The sequence below is a fragment of the Palaemon carinicauda genome, chromosome 10, assembly GCF_036898095.1.
Source record: "Palaemon carinicauda isolate YSFRI2023 chromosome 10, ASM3689809v2, whole genome shotgun sequence".
NCBI lineage: Eukaryota > Metazoa > Arthropoda > Malacostraca > Decapoda > Palaemonidae > Palaemon > Palaemon carinicauda.
The window spans coordinates 75,949,079-75,967,018 of record NC_090734.1 but is presented as its reverse complement, the minus strand read 5'-3'; the positions used below and the strand labels follow the sequence as shown (position 1 = coordinate 75,967,018).

General features: G+C 49.2%; 1 protein-coding gene across 2 annotated transcripts in view; it reads left to right on the top strand.

Annotated features, from left to right (window-relative positions):
- Window positions 1-17,940, top strand: part of LOC137648651 (uncharacterized) — a 522,517-nt gene that overhangs the window by 298,352 nt on the left and 206,225 nt on the right. For both annotated transcript variants that reach the window (XM_068381656.1, XM_068381655.1), the window contains exon 7: window positions 14,497-14,648. In XM_068381656.1, the coding sequence (XP_068237757.1) occupies window positions 14,497-14,648 (152 nt within the window). The remainder of the gene's footprint in view (window positions 1-14,496; window positions 14,649-17,940) is intronic.

Sequence of the window (17,940 nt, the reverse complement as noted above, 5' to 3'; positions counted from 1 at the left end):
ACCTCTACATACGAATTTAATCCGTTCCACAGCCGACTTCGGATGTAGAAAATGTTCGGATGTCGAAACAAATTTTCCCATAAGAATACATTGAAATAGGATTAATCCGTGGTTGAGCCCAAAAACCTATGATAACTCCTTAATAAATTACTACACATAATTACACGATGACAATATGCACACTGAATTAGATAATAGACACATAAAAAAGAATAATTATCAAAAAATGATAAATAAGAAACGTGTTTTTAGCGTCACTTTACCTTAGAAAGTCCAGTGCAGGTGTTGATGGTCTTGCTACACAGAGAGGAGACGGACGGGCGGCGAGGAGGTAGAGAGGTTGACTACAATAAACGTACACTACTGTAACTTATTCTAACTTACACTAAGTAAACTTTAACCTAACTTAGCTTATTTATTTTTTTTATTTTCATATTTTATATTTTTTTTTACATTTTCTTTTTTTCTTTTTGATGATTAATTTTAATCACTTTCACTCTCTCCACTTAAAATTGATTGAATTTTTTTCTCTTCACTCTTTTCTGTTTTCTTTGAACCACTTCCATCCTCTTCATCACGAGTTCGCTTTGTAGTTTTTATAAAGAAGCTATCTATAAGAAGTTGCTTGGTACAGCTTTTCAGAATGTTTCGAAAGTAAGTTAGGCAAACATCATCGAACTGCGCAACTACACGACAAACCTGCAATTTTTTTGGATGGTATTTGTCGATGAAGTCGACCACGTCTTGATATTTTCCTAACACCTCTTTTATTTACGCCGAACCTAACACATGTTCTACCTCCTCGATCCCTTCTTTGTCATCACTCATGTGCTCAGACATAGCATGGAGTTCCTTGAGCTCCTCTGTAGTAAGTTCGTCGTGATGTTCTTTTGCAAGTTCACTTACACTCAAAACGTGATTTATGTTTTTAGAGTCTCTCTCTCTCTCTCTCTCTCTCTCTCTCTCTCTCTCTCTCTCTCTCTCTCTCTCTCTCTCTCTCTCCTTGATGCTTAATCTCCATCAAACGTTCAGTAGTAACATTCTCTCTCTCTCTCTCTCTCTCTCTCTCTCTCTCTCTCTCTCTCTCTCTCTCTCTCTCTCTCTCTCTCTCTCTCTCTCATGCTTTTCAATAATTCCTTGCTTTACTTCTAAAGAAAGCATTTCCTTATTCCTTTTCTCACCACTACCACTACCACTTGCGAAACTAAGCCTTTTAGGACCCATGATTTACGTAAAATACCGTAAAAGGATGAACATAAAAAATCACGATTAAAACACAGTTAATAGCAAAACGCACAGGGCACAACCACACGGAGCCGACGAGAACAGAGGAATGTCCCAAGCCACGCTAATTGAGGGTCCCTCCGAGGTAGAAATGCTGCCTTCTATCGGCGGAAATAAAAAATACATCCGGCGCTATGAGTACCACTTACGCGTACTGGTATTGTTTACTTCGTGTGTCGAAAAAAAATTTGGGTGTAGAGTAGGAACATGTTCGAATTGTACTTCACGTGTCGAAAAATTCGGATACAACCGGTACAACGAAAATTGCTTACTTCGTGTGTCGAAATAAAATTCGGGTGTAGAGTCGAAAAATTGCTCGAATATTACTTCGGATGTTGGAAAATTCGTATGTAGATACGGTTGTATGTAGAGGTTCCACTGTATTTTGTTTTTAAATACTGTAAAGGATTGGAAGGATTTTATCATGATGAATTCCAGGTAAGTATTGAAATCACAAATTCTGTTTATTCCGTAACAGAAATACAAACCACGCTATTTACATTGGGTTTACCTTACGGCGTAACTGAAATGACGAGCCAATAGTTTTTAACGAGGGATAACTACCCCCGTGCTAGTTCGTGGGGGTAGGGGAAGGGATAGCTTGCTACCCCTCCCCCCCACACACCGGTGATTTGCTTCACTTCACTTATGGCTCCGGCGATGAACAGACGTGTCTGTCCATCGTCCTCGTTGACAGCCTTACAGTGAACCCTCGTTTATCGCGGTAGATAGGTTCCAGACCCGACTGCGATAGGTGAAAATCCGCAAAGTAGTGACACCATACTTACCTATTTATTTAACATGTATATTCAGACTTTTAAAACCTTCCCTTGTACGTAGTATTGTTAACAAACTACCCTTTAATGTACAGAACACTTAATGCATGTACTACAGTACCCCAAACTAAAACAGGCACAAATATTAAAGGCGATTTTATATCATGTGTTTCCTAAACACGCCAAAAAGCACGATAAAAAATGGCAACCAATGTTTTGTTTACGTTTCTCTGATCATAATGAAGAAACAAACGCATTTAGTGTACACATCTGTGTATAGGTTAGTTTTTGCATCGATTATATTGATTATACAGTATGTTGATTATGTTATTACCAATGTTTTACTTAAATTTTCTTAGGACTTCCAAATGAAATGTTTTTCTTTATGACGCCGCCTGAAACGACGGCGTCATAAAGTACGCTCAGTAAACAACCACGCTCAGTAAACAAAGAAGGCATTTAACGCTGATGATGAAAGTGATAAATAATGATATTTACAGTAAAAGCTTTTAGAAAATATGTTATTACAAATATTATTTACCGTATCTATATAAAATCATACAGTACATACTGTACGTAGCGAAGCAGGAAAACAATTTACGAGAGAGAGAGAGAGAGAGAGAGAGAGAGAGAGAGAGAGAGAGAGAGAGAGAGAGAGAGAGAGAGAGAGAGAGAGAGAGAGAGAGAGAGAGAGAGATAGTTTTACGTACGTAAATTTTAAACAAAAAAAATATGATAGGTTACAACATGTATACTCTTCAGACTTTTAAAACCTTCCATTTAACTTAATGCATACAGTACTAAACTAAAACAGGCACAAATATTAAAATGTGAGAATATTAAAGTAAAAAATAAAGATTGTTACTGTACTCACCACAAAAGAAGTTGAAGAAAAACTTGAATGATGATGGCGATGAATTTGCTGCACAGTAGAAATGATGATGATGAAGCTGATGATGTCTTCTACTGTGCAGCCAATGATAGTATTTTACGTCTCTTCAGACGGAGGTGTCTTTTCCTGGGACACCTCTTCAACTTCTTCCTGGAAACTTCTTCAATTTCTTCCTAAGGCATACTAGCAGGAGGAACTGGCTCTTTTTTGCGAGGCTGGAAGAACATTGTGATCGGAAGTTGTTGCCGCTGCTTCTTTTTTCGCTCTAAGAGCATCCTGTAGGGAGTCATGTCTTCATCAATCTTGTTGCAGAATTGCATAGACCGAACCATATCCTCGTCCCACTCTTGCAACATTTCTTTCACCTCCTTTATATGGTTGCAGACCTTGGCAAGCCGTTCTAATGTTAAGCCCGTTTCTTCGACATTTTCTTGGGTCTCTTCCTGTGTTTCGCTCTCTTCTTCACTGGCCGATTTCGTCAGGTCTTCTAGGTCTGCGTCAGTTAGCGGCTGGGAATGGGAGTCCAACAACTCGTCGACGTCTTCAGTTGTCATGTCGCCAAACCCGTCACCTCCAATTATCGCAGCCAACTGCACAGATTTGCGTACTGCAGAGTGTTGGATTTCAGCAGGTGTAAATCCCTCGTCGTCGTAAACAATCTGGGGCCACAACTTCTTCCAGCTCGCATTCACGGTTGCAGGTTTCATTTCTTGCAGTGCCTACTTAATGTTCTGCAGGCACGTGGCTATGGTGTACTGCCGCCAGTACGCCTTCAAGTTAAAATCTTCATCCTCATCATCTTGGGCAGTATCCACACACGCAACGAGGTCCGCCAAGGTATTCTTCGTGTAGAGGGCCTTGAACGCCCTGATAACCCCCTGGTCCATCGGTTGAATTAATGACGTGGTGTTGGGTGGCAGGAACTCAACCTGAATGCCCTCATGCGACAGATCAGTTGCGTGTCCACCAGCGTTATCCATAAGGAGAAGGATCTTGAATGGCAAGCCCTTCTCTACGAGATATTTGCTGACTTGCGGGATGAAACACTGGTGGAACCAGTTGGAGGTCAGCATCTTTGTAATCCATGCTTTTGGATTATGCATCCAGTACACGGGAAGGAGATTCTTATTCTTATTTTTCAAAGCGCGAGGATTTTTCGACTTGTAAATAAGCCCCGGCTTTAGCAAAAATCCAGCAGCATTGCCACACATCACGAGGGTAACGCGATCCTTGAATGCTTTAAAGCCAGAGGCTTTGGCTTCTTCTTTGAACAGGAAAGTTTGCGACGGCATTCTCTTCCAAAACAAGCCGGTCTCATCCATATTAAACACTTGTTCCGGCTTGTATCCACCTTCGGCGATAATATTCTTGAATGTCTGGTTCACGTAAGTTTCAGCAGCGGCAGTGTCAGCGGAAGCAGCCTCACCATGCAGGGAAATGCTTTTCAGGGCGAAGCGTTTCTGAAACTTCGCCAACCATCCTTTGCTGGCGGAAAAACGTTGTTTCTGACGCTGGGAATCAGTGGATGTCCCTGGTTGAGGTTCATCTACATCATCATCTTCTTCAGTATGGTCACCATCGTCGTCTTGAGGTTCCTTTGCCGCAAAATTCTCATACAAGCTCAAAGCCTTGGTTCAGATGGCGTTCGTATCCAAGGCTATGTTCTTCTTCCGACAGTCGGCAATCCACACTGCTAAAGCACCTTCCATGCGTACGATCGTTTTATTACGCGTGGTAACGACTCGCTTCGCTGATCTGCTAAAGGTGATGGTAGCCGTCTTTCTAATGTTCGCCTCGTCCTTCTTGATATAGCGAACGGTGGATTCGTTGATTCCAAAATGGCGGGGTGCGGCCGCGTAACGTCTACCGTCTTTTAACATATAGAGAAGCGTCACCTTCTCAGCAATCGTCATCATCCTTCGGTGGTGTTTAGGCTCACTGCCAGCCTTAGTAGAAGCAGAACGCTTTGGAGGCATTGTACAGTAGGGTTTAACAGAAAGTTCAACAAAAAGTTCAACTTAAAACAGTCACGCACAGCACAGATTAAAGTTCACAATAACTTAACAACGTCTACACAGCGATACGGCGGGAGAGAAAGTGACCGCGAAAAGATTCTGGAAGTTGGAGATGCGGGCAAAACACCAATCACAGGCTAGATAACCAAACTTGGGTTCTGATTCGTCATCTATCAGCGCTTGAACCAATCACAACCCGTCTTATATGCTACGTAGGTTACCAATTCAAAGTATAAGGTACCCTACGTATACTGTACAGTAATAATAATAATAATGATAATAATAATAATAATAATAATAATAACAATAATAATAATACAGTGAACCCTCGTTTATCGCGGTAGATAGGTTCCAGACCCGGCCGTGATAGGTGAAAATCCGCGAAGTAGTGACACCATATTTACCTATTTATTTAACATGTATATTCAGACTTTTAAAACCTTCCCTTGTACATAGTACTGTTAACAAACTACCCTTTAATGTACAGAACACTTAATGCATGTACTACAGTACCCTAAACTAAAACAGGCACAAATATTAAAGGCGATTTTATATCATGCGTTTCCTAAACACGCCAAAAAGCACGATAAAAAATGGCAACCAATGTTTTGTTTACGTTTCTCTGATCATAATGAAGAAACAAACGCATTTAGTGTACACATCTGTGTATAGGTTAGTTTTTGCATCGATTATATTGATTATTCAGTACAGTATGTTGATTTTGTTATTACCAATATGTATATATATATGGGTTATGAAAAAAATCCGCGATGGTCGAACCGCGAAGTAGCGAGGGTTCACTGTACAGCTTTACGTACGCTATTTTACGCTTGTTTTGTTGTAGGATGTCTCTATCTCTCTCTCTCTCTCGTACGCTTATTCGAGATGTGATTTTTGCAACAAAGAATATTATTGGATGCAGTACTATGTACGTATACATACAAAAGATTCATGGAAAAGAAGCACATCCATATCATTTGTAGTACAGTAGTAGCCATCAGCAGCCTTACACCATTCTAATATGGTATGACTGCATCTGATTTGCGTTTCATGTTTGATTTAATTTTACTTCGTACTGTATACAGTACTGAATTATCGTATGATCACATTCTCTTTTCGTGTTTTATTTCTTTCTGTGCTGAATTATATGTCATATGTAATGCAATGAACAATCAGTAAGAGCAGATATTACTAATTACAGTATTAATGGAATTACAGGTAACGAAATATCGTATTTGGGGTCTTCAGATATCACGGTATTTTCGAAATTTCTGGAAAATCCGCGATATGTATATATATATGGGTTATGAAAAAAAACCGCGAAGTGGTGAATCCGCGATGGTCAAACCGCGAAGTAGCGAGGGCTCACTGTAATCTTTTTTTGCTTTTTCTTTCAGTTTGTGTGTGTGTGTTTTGAAGTTGGCCTCACCCTTATTGTTTACTATGCGCAAGTGCCCTGGAATTGCCGGCCGCCCTTGTGGTACTTTTATGTCGGCGATGGACACAGATCCTCACACCCTTTGCCCGCAGTGTCGAGGCCGACGGTGTGACAAAGAGAATACGTGTAGTGAGTGCAGGGAGTGGTCTGCCTCCCAGTGGGAGAGGTTTGGCCGCCGGCGTAAGAAGAAGTCCAAGAGAGACCGTTCTCCTTCCGGGGTTGCCTTGAAGGAGGAAGGCTCTCGGGACTCTTCTTTCGCCGCCCAAACCTCCTCCGAAGCTCCCCCTCGTTCAGCTCCTAAGGAGAGTCTGCCGAGTGGGAGCGCAGGCCCTAGTTCTGTTTCCCGACCTTGGATTTGGGGAGAGGGCGTCGCCTCCCATAGCGGGGCGGTTCCTCCTCCTTCTCCGGGGGAGGTTGTTGCTAATGAATCGTTGTCTAATGATGATCTTTTTCAGATTTGGGCTTCCCTGGGGCTTAAGGGCCTGCCCTCCAGGGTAGCCCTGATTGACCTTGTCTAGTTGGGGGCCGCTGTTAAGCAGTCGCTGGTGATAGCAGAGGTAGATCCTCTGTCTATCGTCGACGTCGTGGTGACAGAGGCTTCCGACGGGTCTGGTCAATCTTCTGCAGGTACTGTTGTGGATGATGGAGCTGACGGCTCTCATTCCCCTTCCGTACATCCTTCGAAGGGGGAAGGGAGTCCCGCGGGCTCTTCTGCTGCCAAGCCTCCCTCTAAGGGGAGTGCTTTGACTGAGACTCCCCTTAGGAGGACTGATGGTCCTGACGATCTTCCTCGTGGCCGCCTTCGCCGTAAGGCTCACCGTCCGCTGCACCGCAAGGGCCTCCCGTCTCCCTATAAGGGTGCTAAGAGGCGCCTTTTTGGATCTTCGCCTCCTTCCTCCGAAGGGGACTCTCCCCGCCGTAAGCAGCCTGCAGCTCCAGCTTCCTTAGACCTCTCTGGGGATCGGTCTCCCACGCCTTCCAGACCTTCAGCTTCTGGTGCAGATGTCCAGCAGCCTGACCTCGTCACCTGACGGGCAACTGTCCCTTTGGGGCAAAGGGATTCTTCTCTTGCGCGTCAGGGTTCCCCTGCGCGCCCTTCTGCAGTGTTAACGCACAGGCGCTCTCCTGCTCGTCAGCGCTCTTCTATTCGTCAGCGATCTCCTGTTCGCCAGCGCTCTCCTGATGATCGCCCCTCTTCTCGCCAGCGCTCTCCTGAGGACATCCTTCAGCCTGTTGTTCCTGTTGAGCGCCCAGCGCGCCAGCATTCCCCTGCTCGCCCTTCTGCAGTGTTAGCGCACAGGCGCTCTCCTGCTTGTCAGCGCTCTTCTGACCGTCAGCGCTCTCCTGACCGTCAGCGCTCTCCTGTTCGTCAGCGCGCTTCTGATGACCATCGCCCCACTGCTAGCCAGCGCTCCCCTGTGGACTCCGAATATCCTGCGGTTCTTGTTGTGCGCACTGCGCGCCATCAGTCACATGAGCGCTCTAATTTGGCCAAGGACCCTTTTCCTCGCCCTCGCGATCCTGTTCGTCAGCCTGTTCCTGCGCAACATCGCTCGCGTTCTCCAGCGCGTACTTCCAAAATGCCTGTACACCCACGCGCCTCCTGTTCCTGTGCCCGTTCGTGAGCGTTCGCCTTTGCGCCCCGCGCCGGCAGTTCCCTCACAGGATTCCACGCGTCGCCCTCTTGCTCGCCAGCGATCACAGACGCATCAACTTTCGCCTGATCGTCAGCAATCTCCTGCGCGTCAACGGTCCCCAGCGCGTCAGCGATCACCTGAACATCGGCGTTCTCCAGACCGCTCGCGTGACCTATCGCCTGCGCGCAAGCGTTCTCCTGCGCGCAAGCATTCTCCAACGCGCCATCGCCCAGAAGATCTGGAGGGACATGGGTCGCCTTCTGTTAGCTCACCCCCGCGCGGTCGTTCGCCTACGCGGTCTACGCGCTATCGCTCGCCAACGTGCTACCATGCGCCAGCGCTCGCCTACGCGCCAGCTTTCACCAGCGCACCGCCGATCGCCTGCTCGCAATCGTTCTCCCACGCGTTACAGGTCTCCTGAACTATGTCGTCAGCGGTCATCGGAGTGTTCTCGTTCACCCCGCGCGGCAACGCGTTCCCTCGCCGACGCGCCAACGCGTTCGTTCACCAGCTCGCCCACGCGCTCGTTCTCCTGTACGCCCTCGCACCCACTCGCCTGCGCGACCGCGCGACCGCTCGCCTGCGCGCAACCACCGTTCGCGTCGGATTTTGCAGCCCGCTACACCAGCTGGAACGCGTGTCGCCAGACTGCACTCAGGATCGCCTCCACCAAAGCACAGGACACTTGTGCAGGATAGGGAAGACACTTCAGAGAGGTCAGTGGAGCTTTCTTCCCCTTTTCCTTTTCAGGCAGGTCCAGTGGTGTCCACTCCGAAGGATCGCCCGATCCCCTTCCCTCCAGCGGAGATTTCGGACTCTGTGTCCGTGGAGCGGCGGACTTGGTTTGGTCCTCTGATGCGGGCGTTAGTGAAGGCTATGAAACCGGCACTCGCCGATCAAGGACACAAGCCAACGGCTGCCTCGCCCCCGCTGAAGAGAAGGAGAGGAGTGGACTTCGTGGTGACTTCCCCCAGGGACAAGTTGGTTCCTAAGAGGTCTGTCAGGAAGGCCCCATCCCCTTCGCAGGCGTTTTCTCCTTCTCCCGTGGACTAGGCTTTTCCGTCCTCGGGTGAATCCAGTGAGGAGATAGTCTCCCCCTCGTCACCAAGGGGGGAGCCTTCAGCTCATGGAGGAGAATCGTCTCGCGCAGAAGGTGCTCTCTGAACCTCTTTGTTGGGATCCTGTATCCCGCCCAGGAGGGAACCCAAGGACTCCAAGACTATCCCGAAGTCGTCTTCAAGGATTCGCCAGGAACCCGCTGCTCCCCGGGAGAACGTCCACGCTTCGCCCCAGGAAGAGATTCCGGGGACAGGAGACTTAGCTGCCAGTCCGCAAGGAGGAGACCAGCAGGAGTCTGAGCATGCCTTCTGGCAGGTCCTGAGCCTGATGAGGCAACTCAACGGGTTCATGGACCCCGTGATCGTCCCCCCGAGAAGGCAAGGACACGGTCCTGGACCAGGTGTACGGTACTCAGAAGCCCCCTAAGACCAGTGCGGCTCTGCCCTGGTCTCGGGGGTTGAAGAGTGCCAGAACCAGGGCCAATGCCCAACTCGCGACTCCAGTCGTTCCTCTGCCGGGAACAAACTCATCCCACCTCCTCGTCTCCAGCAGAGAAGGTATTTTGAGATCTTGGGTGAGTCTAGTCTCGCTCTTCCTCTCCATCATTCCGTAGAAGAGCTTGCTAAGGGAGTTCCTCTTGAGAAGCTCTCCGCCCGGCAGGTGACGTTCTCGGCGTCGGAGATCCTGAGCCATGAGAAGGTCGCGAAGTGCGCCATGCAGGCCACTTCGTGGCTGGATATATGGCTAGGGACTCTGGGCATCCTATTGCGCACCTAGGACTTGTCTAAGGAGACCAATAGGAAGGCCCTGGAGACCTTCTTACTCTCGGGCACCCTGCTCCATCGAGTTCCTGGCACACCAGGTCACCACCCTGTGGGCCAACTCGGTATTGAAGCGGCGCGATGCGGTGACCGAGAAGTTCCACCCGAAGGTCCCCCGCCGTGGATGTCTGTAGGCTCAGACATGCTTCCCTCCTTGGGGAGAATCTGTTGGAGCCGCAGGATATGGAACAAACGGCTGAGAGATGGAGGAAATCTAGCCAGGACTCCCTCCTCCATAGGGCCCTTACAGCTCGACCCTATAAGCCTCCAGCTCCGCAGCAACGGCAGCAGCAGCCTCGCAAGGCAACGAAGCAGGCACCGGCAGCTAAGAAAGTGGCGTCTAAGCCCCAGCCCTTTTCAGCCAAGGTCAAGAAGGATGGTAAGTCCTCCAGGGGAGGCAAGACTCCTAGAGGAAGCGGCCGCGGCCGCAAACACTAGGAGTGGCAATCCCCCCACGTGTCCACCTGTGGGGGATGCCTTCGACGTTGCGTGCACAGGTGGCAGCAACACGGGGCCGATGCTTGGACGGTTTCTGTGATCGGCCAAGGCTATCGCGTCCCGTTCATAACATCTCAACCTCCCCTGACAGCGAATCCAGTGTCGTTGAGCGCCTATGCCATGGGATCGGTAAAGGGCTAGCCCTTCGGGCCGAAGTCGAGACCATGCTCAAGAAGGATGCTCTCCAGGAGGTCGTCGACGGCTCCCCAGGCTTCTTCAGTCGACTCTTTCTTGTAAAGAAGGCGTCTGGAGGCTGGAGACCTGTCATCGACCTCTCGGCTCTGAATGGGTTTGTCAAGCAAACTCGGTTCAGCATGGAGACAGCGGACACGGTCAGACTTGCCGTGAGACCTCTAGACTTCATGTGCACACTGGATCTAAAGGACGCGTACTTCCAAATCCCAATCCATCCATCTTCCAGGAAGTACTTTAGATTCTGCCTAGACGACAAGACCTACCAGTTCAAGGTGCTGTGTTTTGGTCTCTCCACAGCACCTCAGGTGTTCACCAGAGTGTTCACCCTGATTTCATCTTGGGCGCACAGGAACGGCATCCGTCTCCTTCGTTATCTGGACGACTGGCTGATCCTAGCAGACTCGGAGTCGACCCTTCTTCGGCACCGAGACAGGCTTCTGGGTCTTTGCCAGGATCTGGGGATCGTGGTAAACCTCGAGAAGTCCTCTCTGCAGCCGTCCCAACGACTGGTTTATCTAGGCATGTTGATAGACACCAATCTCCAGAAAGCCTTTCCATCAGACGACAGGATAGCAAGGCTGAGGAGGGTGGCGGAACCCTTCCTCAGGCGAGAAGAGCTTCCCGCCCAATCGTGGTTGCGTCTCTTAGGTCACCTGTCCTCCCTGGCTCGTCTGGTTCCAAACGGCTGCCTCAGGATGAGATCCCTGCAGTGGCGGCTCAAGTCCCGGTGGAATCAAGGATCCGATTCCCCGGACGTACAGTTCCCGATAGGATCTTTGGAACGGACGGACCTGTGGTGGTGGCTGGTCGACGAGAACCTGCGAAAGGGAGTGAGTCTTCTCGTCCTCCCCCGGAATTGACACTGTTTTAAGACGCGTTAAAAGAAGGGTGGGGGCGCACGTTCTGAACCAGAGGACCTCAGGCCTTTGGTCAGAATCAGAAAAGTGCCTGCACATCAACCTGCTAGAGTTGAAGGCCGTCTTTCTGGCTCTTCAACAGTTCCAACGGACCCTGGCGGGTCACTCTATGGTGGTGATGAGCGACAACACCACTGTAGTGGCTTATATCAACAAGCAGGGCGTTTACTTTTTCGCAGCAGCTATCCCATCTTGCAGTAGAGATTCTAAGGTGGACCGAAGTCCACTCGATAACACTATCAGCTCGCTTCATTCCTGGCAAGAGGAATGTGCTCGCCGACAGTCTGAGCAGGGCTTCGCAGATAGTGAGTACCGAGTGGTCTTTGGATCCTCAGATAGCCAACAAAGTCTTGACTTTGTGGGGTTCCCCGACCGTGGACCTGTTCGCGACAGCGTTGAATTTCAAGCTGCCTCTGTACTGCTCCCCAGTCCCGGACCCCAAGGCTCTCTGGCAAGATGCTTTCTAGCAACGGTGGGACAACATCGACGTGTACGCCTTCCCACCGTTCTGTCTGATGAGAAGGGTGCTCAACAGGGCCAGACTATCGGTCAACTGTTCGATGACTGTGGTAGCTCCGCTATGGCATCACACGGAATGGTTCCCGGACCTTCTGCAGCTCCTGACGGAGCTCCCGAGAGAACTTCCTCCACTACGCGAGCTTCTCAGACAACCCCACTCCAACATCCCTCACAAGGCCGTAGCCTCGCTTCGGTTTCACCCCTGGAGACTGTCCAGCGTCTCCTCACGGAGAGAAGCTTTTTGCAACAGGTTGCGGAGAGAATGTCTCGGCACCTGCGAAAGTCCTCTGAGGGAGTCTACCAGGCGAAGTGGAGAGTCTTTTGTGGTTGGTATCGTGGGAGGGGTATCTCTCCACTCGATGCCACTATTCCAGCAGTAGCGGAGTTACTCGTATATCTGCGGGAGGAAATGCGCCTTTCTGTCTCGGCAGTGAAAGACTATCGCTCAGCCTTAAGCTTGGCTTTCAGGCTGAAAGGCGTGGACATTTCTTCCTCGCTAGAACTCTCTCTACTCATACGTAGCTATGAGCTTACCTGCCCCCAGTCGGAAGTGAGACCTCCTCCTTGGAACGTGGTTCGGGTCCTCAGGGCTCTTAAGAGACCTCCCTTCGAACCATTACGCCAGGCCTCTGATCGCCACCTGTCTTGGAAGACGGCTTTCCTGCTCGCTTTGGCTTCGGCCAAGTGAGTTAGTGAACTTCATGGTCTCTCGTACGACATCGCCCGTTCAAGGGGATGGGGGGAGGTAACGTTCAGGTTCGTCCCTGAGTTTGTTGCCAAGACTCAGAATCCTGGAGTGCCGGATCCACGATTCGACTCTTTCAGGATCGCGAGTCTCAGTTCTGTAACAAGCGACCCAGACCAGCTGCTACTATGTCCAGTGAGGTGTCTGAGGTACTACTTGAAGAGAACAGCTGCAGTCCGTCCTCAAGTGCGAGCATTGTTTATAAGCACAGGCAGGACGAAGAGGAGGGTCACCAGGAACACCATCTCGGCTTGGATTCGAAGGGTTATCCACCACGCCTTGAATCCAGACCCTCCTCCGTCACGTCGCCCGAGGGCACACGACGTCAGGGGCATTGCTACGTCCCTGGCCTTCAAGAGAAACTTCTCAGTGACGCAGGTACTTCAAGCTGAGGTCTGGAAGCGTCAGACGACCTTCACAACCCACTACCTGCAGGACGTGACCCACAGGAGCCTCGATACGTTTTCTATCGGCCCAGTGGTGGCTGCACAACAGCTGGTCTAACCTCAGGCTCCTTTATGGACAAGTAGCAGTAGGTTGAGGGCGTTGTTACCCGGTTTTAGTCTGCGTGAATGAAAGAGTATGTCTGACCCTTACTTCTTTCTTCATTCTCCCCTCTCTTGGGGAAGCAGCATCCTGATCTTCGCATAGCTGACCTCGACCTCTGCAGGTAACCCATGCTTCCTTGTGCTCCTAGTATTAAGTTTAATACTGTCGCGTCCCCCATACCCTGACAAGGTGGTATTGGGAACGTCCTATCCTAGATTCCTATTTAAAGGTCTCAAGGTCAACTTCATAGGACGAGTCACACTTTCCTCCACACACAACTTATGTAGGCCACTCGTTCCTAGCGAAGCAAGGAACTTGTGAGGTGCAGGGGCTCCTTCTCTCGAGTGCTACTCACTGGGAGGCGGAGTCCCCGGGCAAAGCCAAAGTCAGTAAGGCTGGGGACTTTCCACTCTTCCTAAGGGGTAAGTCACCCAATGTAAATAGCGTGGTTTGTATCTCAGTTACGGAACAAATGACAAATTCGGAGATAATTTGTATTTTTCTTAACCATACAAACCTTAGCTATTTACACATATTTGCCCGCCAGATTGGCCCCCAAGTCAAGTCCTACCTCTAAGTGAAGTGAAGCAAATCACTGGTGTGTGGGGGGGGGAAGGGGTAGCAAGCTATCCCTTCCCCTACCCCCGCTAACTAGCGCGGGGGTAGTTAACCCTCGTTAAAAACTATTGGCTCGTCATTTCAGCTACGCCGAAAGGTAAACCCAATGTAAATAGCTAAGGTTTGTATGGTTAGGAAAAATACAAATTATCTCTGAATTTGTCATTTTTAAAATGCCCTTATTCTGTCTTTTTTAATCAAGTGTTATGTTGATGTTAAGATATTAATGTTCATGTTAGAATATTTAACCAAAGCTTATTTACTACTGGACTCATTAGTTATTTATTTTTGTCATGGCAATGACAGTTGGTCTTAGTCAGTATTATTTGTACTTGATACTATTCTATATCCAAAAAGGGAGAAAACATACAAGAATGTTGTTTTACTTTCATATTTCTTAGAATTAGAATTTCTTTAAAATACCTTATGCTATGTTGCATTATTGCTGTTGCATATCAAGTAAGTTTTATTTGTTATTTGTACTCTTGATAAATGTCAATAGCGCAGTTTTAGTATCCACCATATTATTACAGCTGATAGTCTTCCAACGACTTTGGCAGAAGGATCTGTAATACAGACTAATAAAGGGGAAATGATGGCCTACAGTCTCTTATCTGTAACTAAAGATGAGTCTTCTGCAAAGAAAAGTGTTTTACATAACATTGCTTCATCTTTTGGATCATGGGTAAGTGGATTAATTCAAATAGTTTTTTTCTTTGCATGTGAATTTGGTGCTATCGTGCAAGTGGACAAAGCCTTCTGTTTTACGTGTACAGTACTTCAATATTACAGTTTAGAGTCAAAAGGAATTTTAGATTGACTTAGGTAATTTTGGGCATTAAACTTTATCAAAGTATCCCTGACAGCCAGCAAATCTCTGCTCAAATGAGATTCTTATAAGTCTGTCGCAGACTTAAATTTTCTTTTCCTCTATTCTACTTTATCATTTATTTGAGAGTTGTTCCGTAACCGAAATACAAACCACGATATTTACATTGGGTATTACTTTCGGCGTAGCTGAAATGACGAGCCATTAGATTTTAACGAGGGTTTCCTACCCCGCGCTAGTTAGCAGGGGTAGAGGGAGGGGTAGCTTGCTACTCCTCCCTCCCTCATACACCGGTGAAATGTCTCACTTCACTTTTGGCTCGGACAATGGACAGACGTCTCTGTCTTCGTCCTCGCTTGGCAGCCATTATTTGTTTTGTCTTTACTTAATCACTTACTTTTCTTTTACTCAATATATATGTAAACTTTTTTTTCGTGTTTATGTATATATTTGAGTATAGAAATCAGTAAGTTTCCTTTTCAGAGTTTGTGCTTGTGTGTGTAGTGTACGATATCTCCGTGGAGCCCTCGGCAGTTAGGCCACCACGGTGTAATTTCATGGGTCGTGTTCGAGTTTGACTACGGTCTTTCTCTCTCTCTCTTTTGAGGTCGTTCACCCTTTACTACGTTCCCTTTACTACGTCTGAGTAGCTTCCTTCCCGTGTGGGTGGGGTTGCTACGCCGTACGTTTTGTCTCAATTAGTTTATGAATCTAATTGTATTTGTTGATTTTTCAGCTTTTGTAGAACGATTCCTTTCGGGGTTTTCGTTCTTTATTTAGTGTTCATTCATTTTTAAATTACATAATTACATAGTTACATAATTATAATTGTTATAATTCTGTATTGGTTACAGCTCTCCTTCCGTGAGTGTAAGTGGTTGGGAGGGCACGTGTCTGTTGTGTAATTCTTGTGTTCTTTTCCCTCGGGATTCCTCTTCGGAGTCTTCCCGGGGGAATGAATGTTAACTAATGATTTTTGTTTTTATTTTTCACAGTTACCGATCTAGTTCGTTTCTGTAATGTGACAACGGAGTGAGCTGTCTTGTTGAGGCCTGGGGATTCGGCTGTTGCTGCCTCCCCTATAGATCTTCGTCAGGGGCGTGTCTCCTTCTCCTGGAAGTACTCCCGTGACGATTAACAGCTCTCCAGTCCATTTTAGAACACTCAGGAGGCTCGCCTCCTTGGGTGGGTAACTTTATTTCCGAGGGAAGTTTTCCTGTCTAGGCTTGAGTTTTTTCCCCTTTGGGGGGTTCTCCTCTTGCCTTTATTTCGTGTGACTATGCTCTTGGTGCTGAGCGGTCGCACCTGCAGTTACGCTCAAGGAGCTGGGCAACTGCTGGAGCCCCTCTTCGGAGGATTGCTCTTTTTAGGTCACTGGCTGACCCGTCTCTTCTACGAAGTGTTTCTCTTTCGTTCGCGAGGAAGTACACTCATAGAGACTCCTCTTCAGAGGACTCTTCTGCTGTTGTTGCTGTTGGCCGCCTTCGCCGTAAGGCTCACCGTCCGCTACGTCGTAAGGGCTTCCCGTCTCCCTATAAGGGTTCTAAGAGGCGCCTTTTTTTAATCTTCTCCGTATGCAGCCTGCAGCTCCTACCTCCTTAGATCTCTCCGGGGATCGATCTCTAACGCCTTCCTGACCTTCCGCCCCTGGTGCAGATGGACAGCAGTCTAACCTCGTCATCCGACGGGCAACGGTCCCTTCGGGGCAAGGGGTTGCCTCCCACGGTGTGCTTCCCTTGCGTGTCAGGGTTCCCCTGCGCGCCCTTCTGCAGTGTTAGCGCACAGCCGCTCTCCTGCTCGTCAGCGTTCTCCTGATCGCTACCGCTCTCCTGGTCGCCAGCGCTCTCCTGTTCGTCAGCGCTCTCCTGATGATCATCGCCCCTCTGCTCGCCAGCGCTCTCCTTAGGACTCCGAACATCTTGCTGTCCCTGTTGTGCGCCCTGCGCGCCATCGGTCTCCTGAGCACTCTAGATCTCCTGCCCGTCAGAGCTCACCTGCGCTTCCAGTTCCTGATACGCGCCCACGTTCGCCCGCGCGACCTAGAACTTCGGTTCAGGTCTTGGACAAGGACTCTTCTTCTCCTCGCCCTCGCAATCCGGCTCGTCAGCCTGCTCCAGCGCAGCAACGCTCGCGGTCGCCTACGCGTGCTTCTAAGCTACTGTACGCACAGGATTCCATGCGTCGCCCTTCTGCTCGCCAGCGACCACAGACGCGTCAACGTTCGGCTTCTCGTCAGCGATCTCCTGCGCGTCAACGATCGCCATTGATCTTCCATTCGTTACAGGTCCCCTGGACACCATCAGTAGCGATCTAGCGCTCGCCTGCTGTGGACCACGATCTCCGGTAGCTGAGTCTTTCTGTAGATCTTCCTCCTGCTCGCCAGCGCTCACCTTTACTTCTGGCCTTCTGTGCGCCAGCTTTCTTCAATCGCCAGCGCACATCTGCGCGCCCTTTCCTGCCACGCACCAATGGGCGCCAACCGTTTTTTCTGACCGTCCAGGATCGCCTGATTAACAGCTCGCATCAGCGCTCACCTTCCCGATGCACCTGCTCGCCTTCTGATTAGCGCGATGCGCGCTAACCATCTCTAGTCTCTTACGCGTTAGCGATCTCCTACGCACCCGCGCGATTCTTCGCTTGCGCGCTAGTGTTTTGTTAACGCACCACCGCTCGCCAACGCGCCATCGCTTGCCGACGCGCAATCGCTTGCCCACGCGCCTTCACTCGCCTATGGGCAATCGCTCGCCAATATGCGCCATCGCTCGTCAATGCGCCATCGCCCGCCTATGTGCCATCGGTCTCCGGACCGCCTGCGCTCGCCCACGTGACCTGCGCAACCACACGCCCACGTGCCCGCACGCCCATGTGCCCACACGCCCACGTGCCCGCGCACATGCGCTTCAATGTTCGCCAGCGCGCGAACCAATGGTTTTTCATCTCGTGAACCAACGGTGTTCCATCGCGCGAACCAACGGTGTTCCATTGCGTGAACCGATGGTGTTCCATCGCGCGAACCGACAGTTTTCCATCGCGCGAACCGACAGTTTTCCATCGCGCGAACCGACGGTGTTCTATCGCGCGAGCGCCGGCTCGATTCCTGCAGTAGCCATTGCTTGCCTACGGGTCATCGCTCGCCTGTGAACTATCG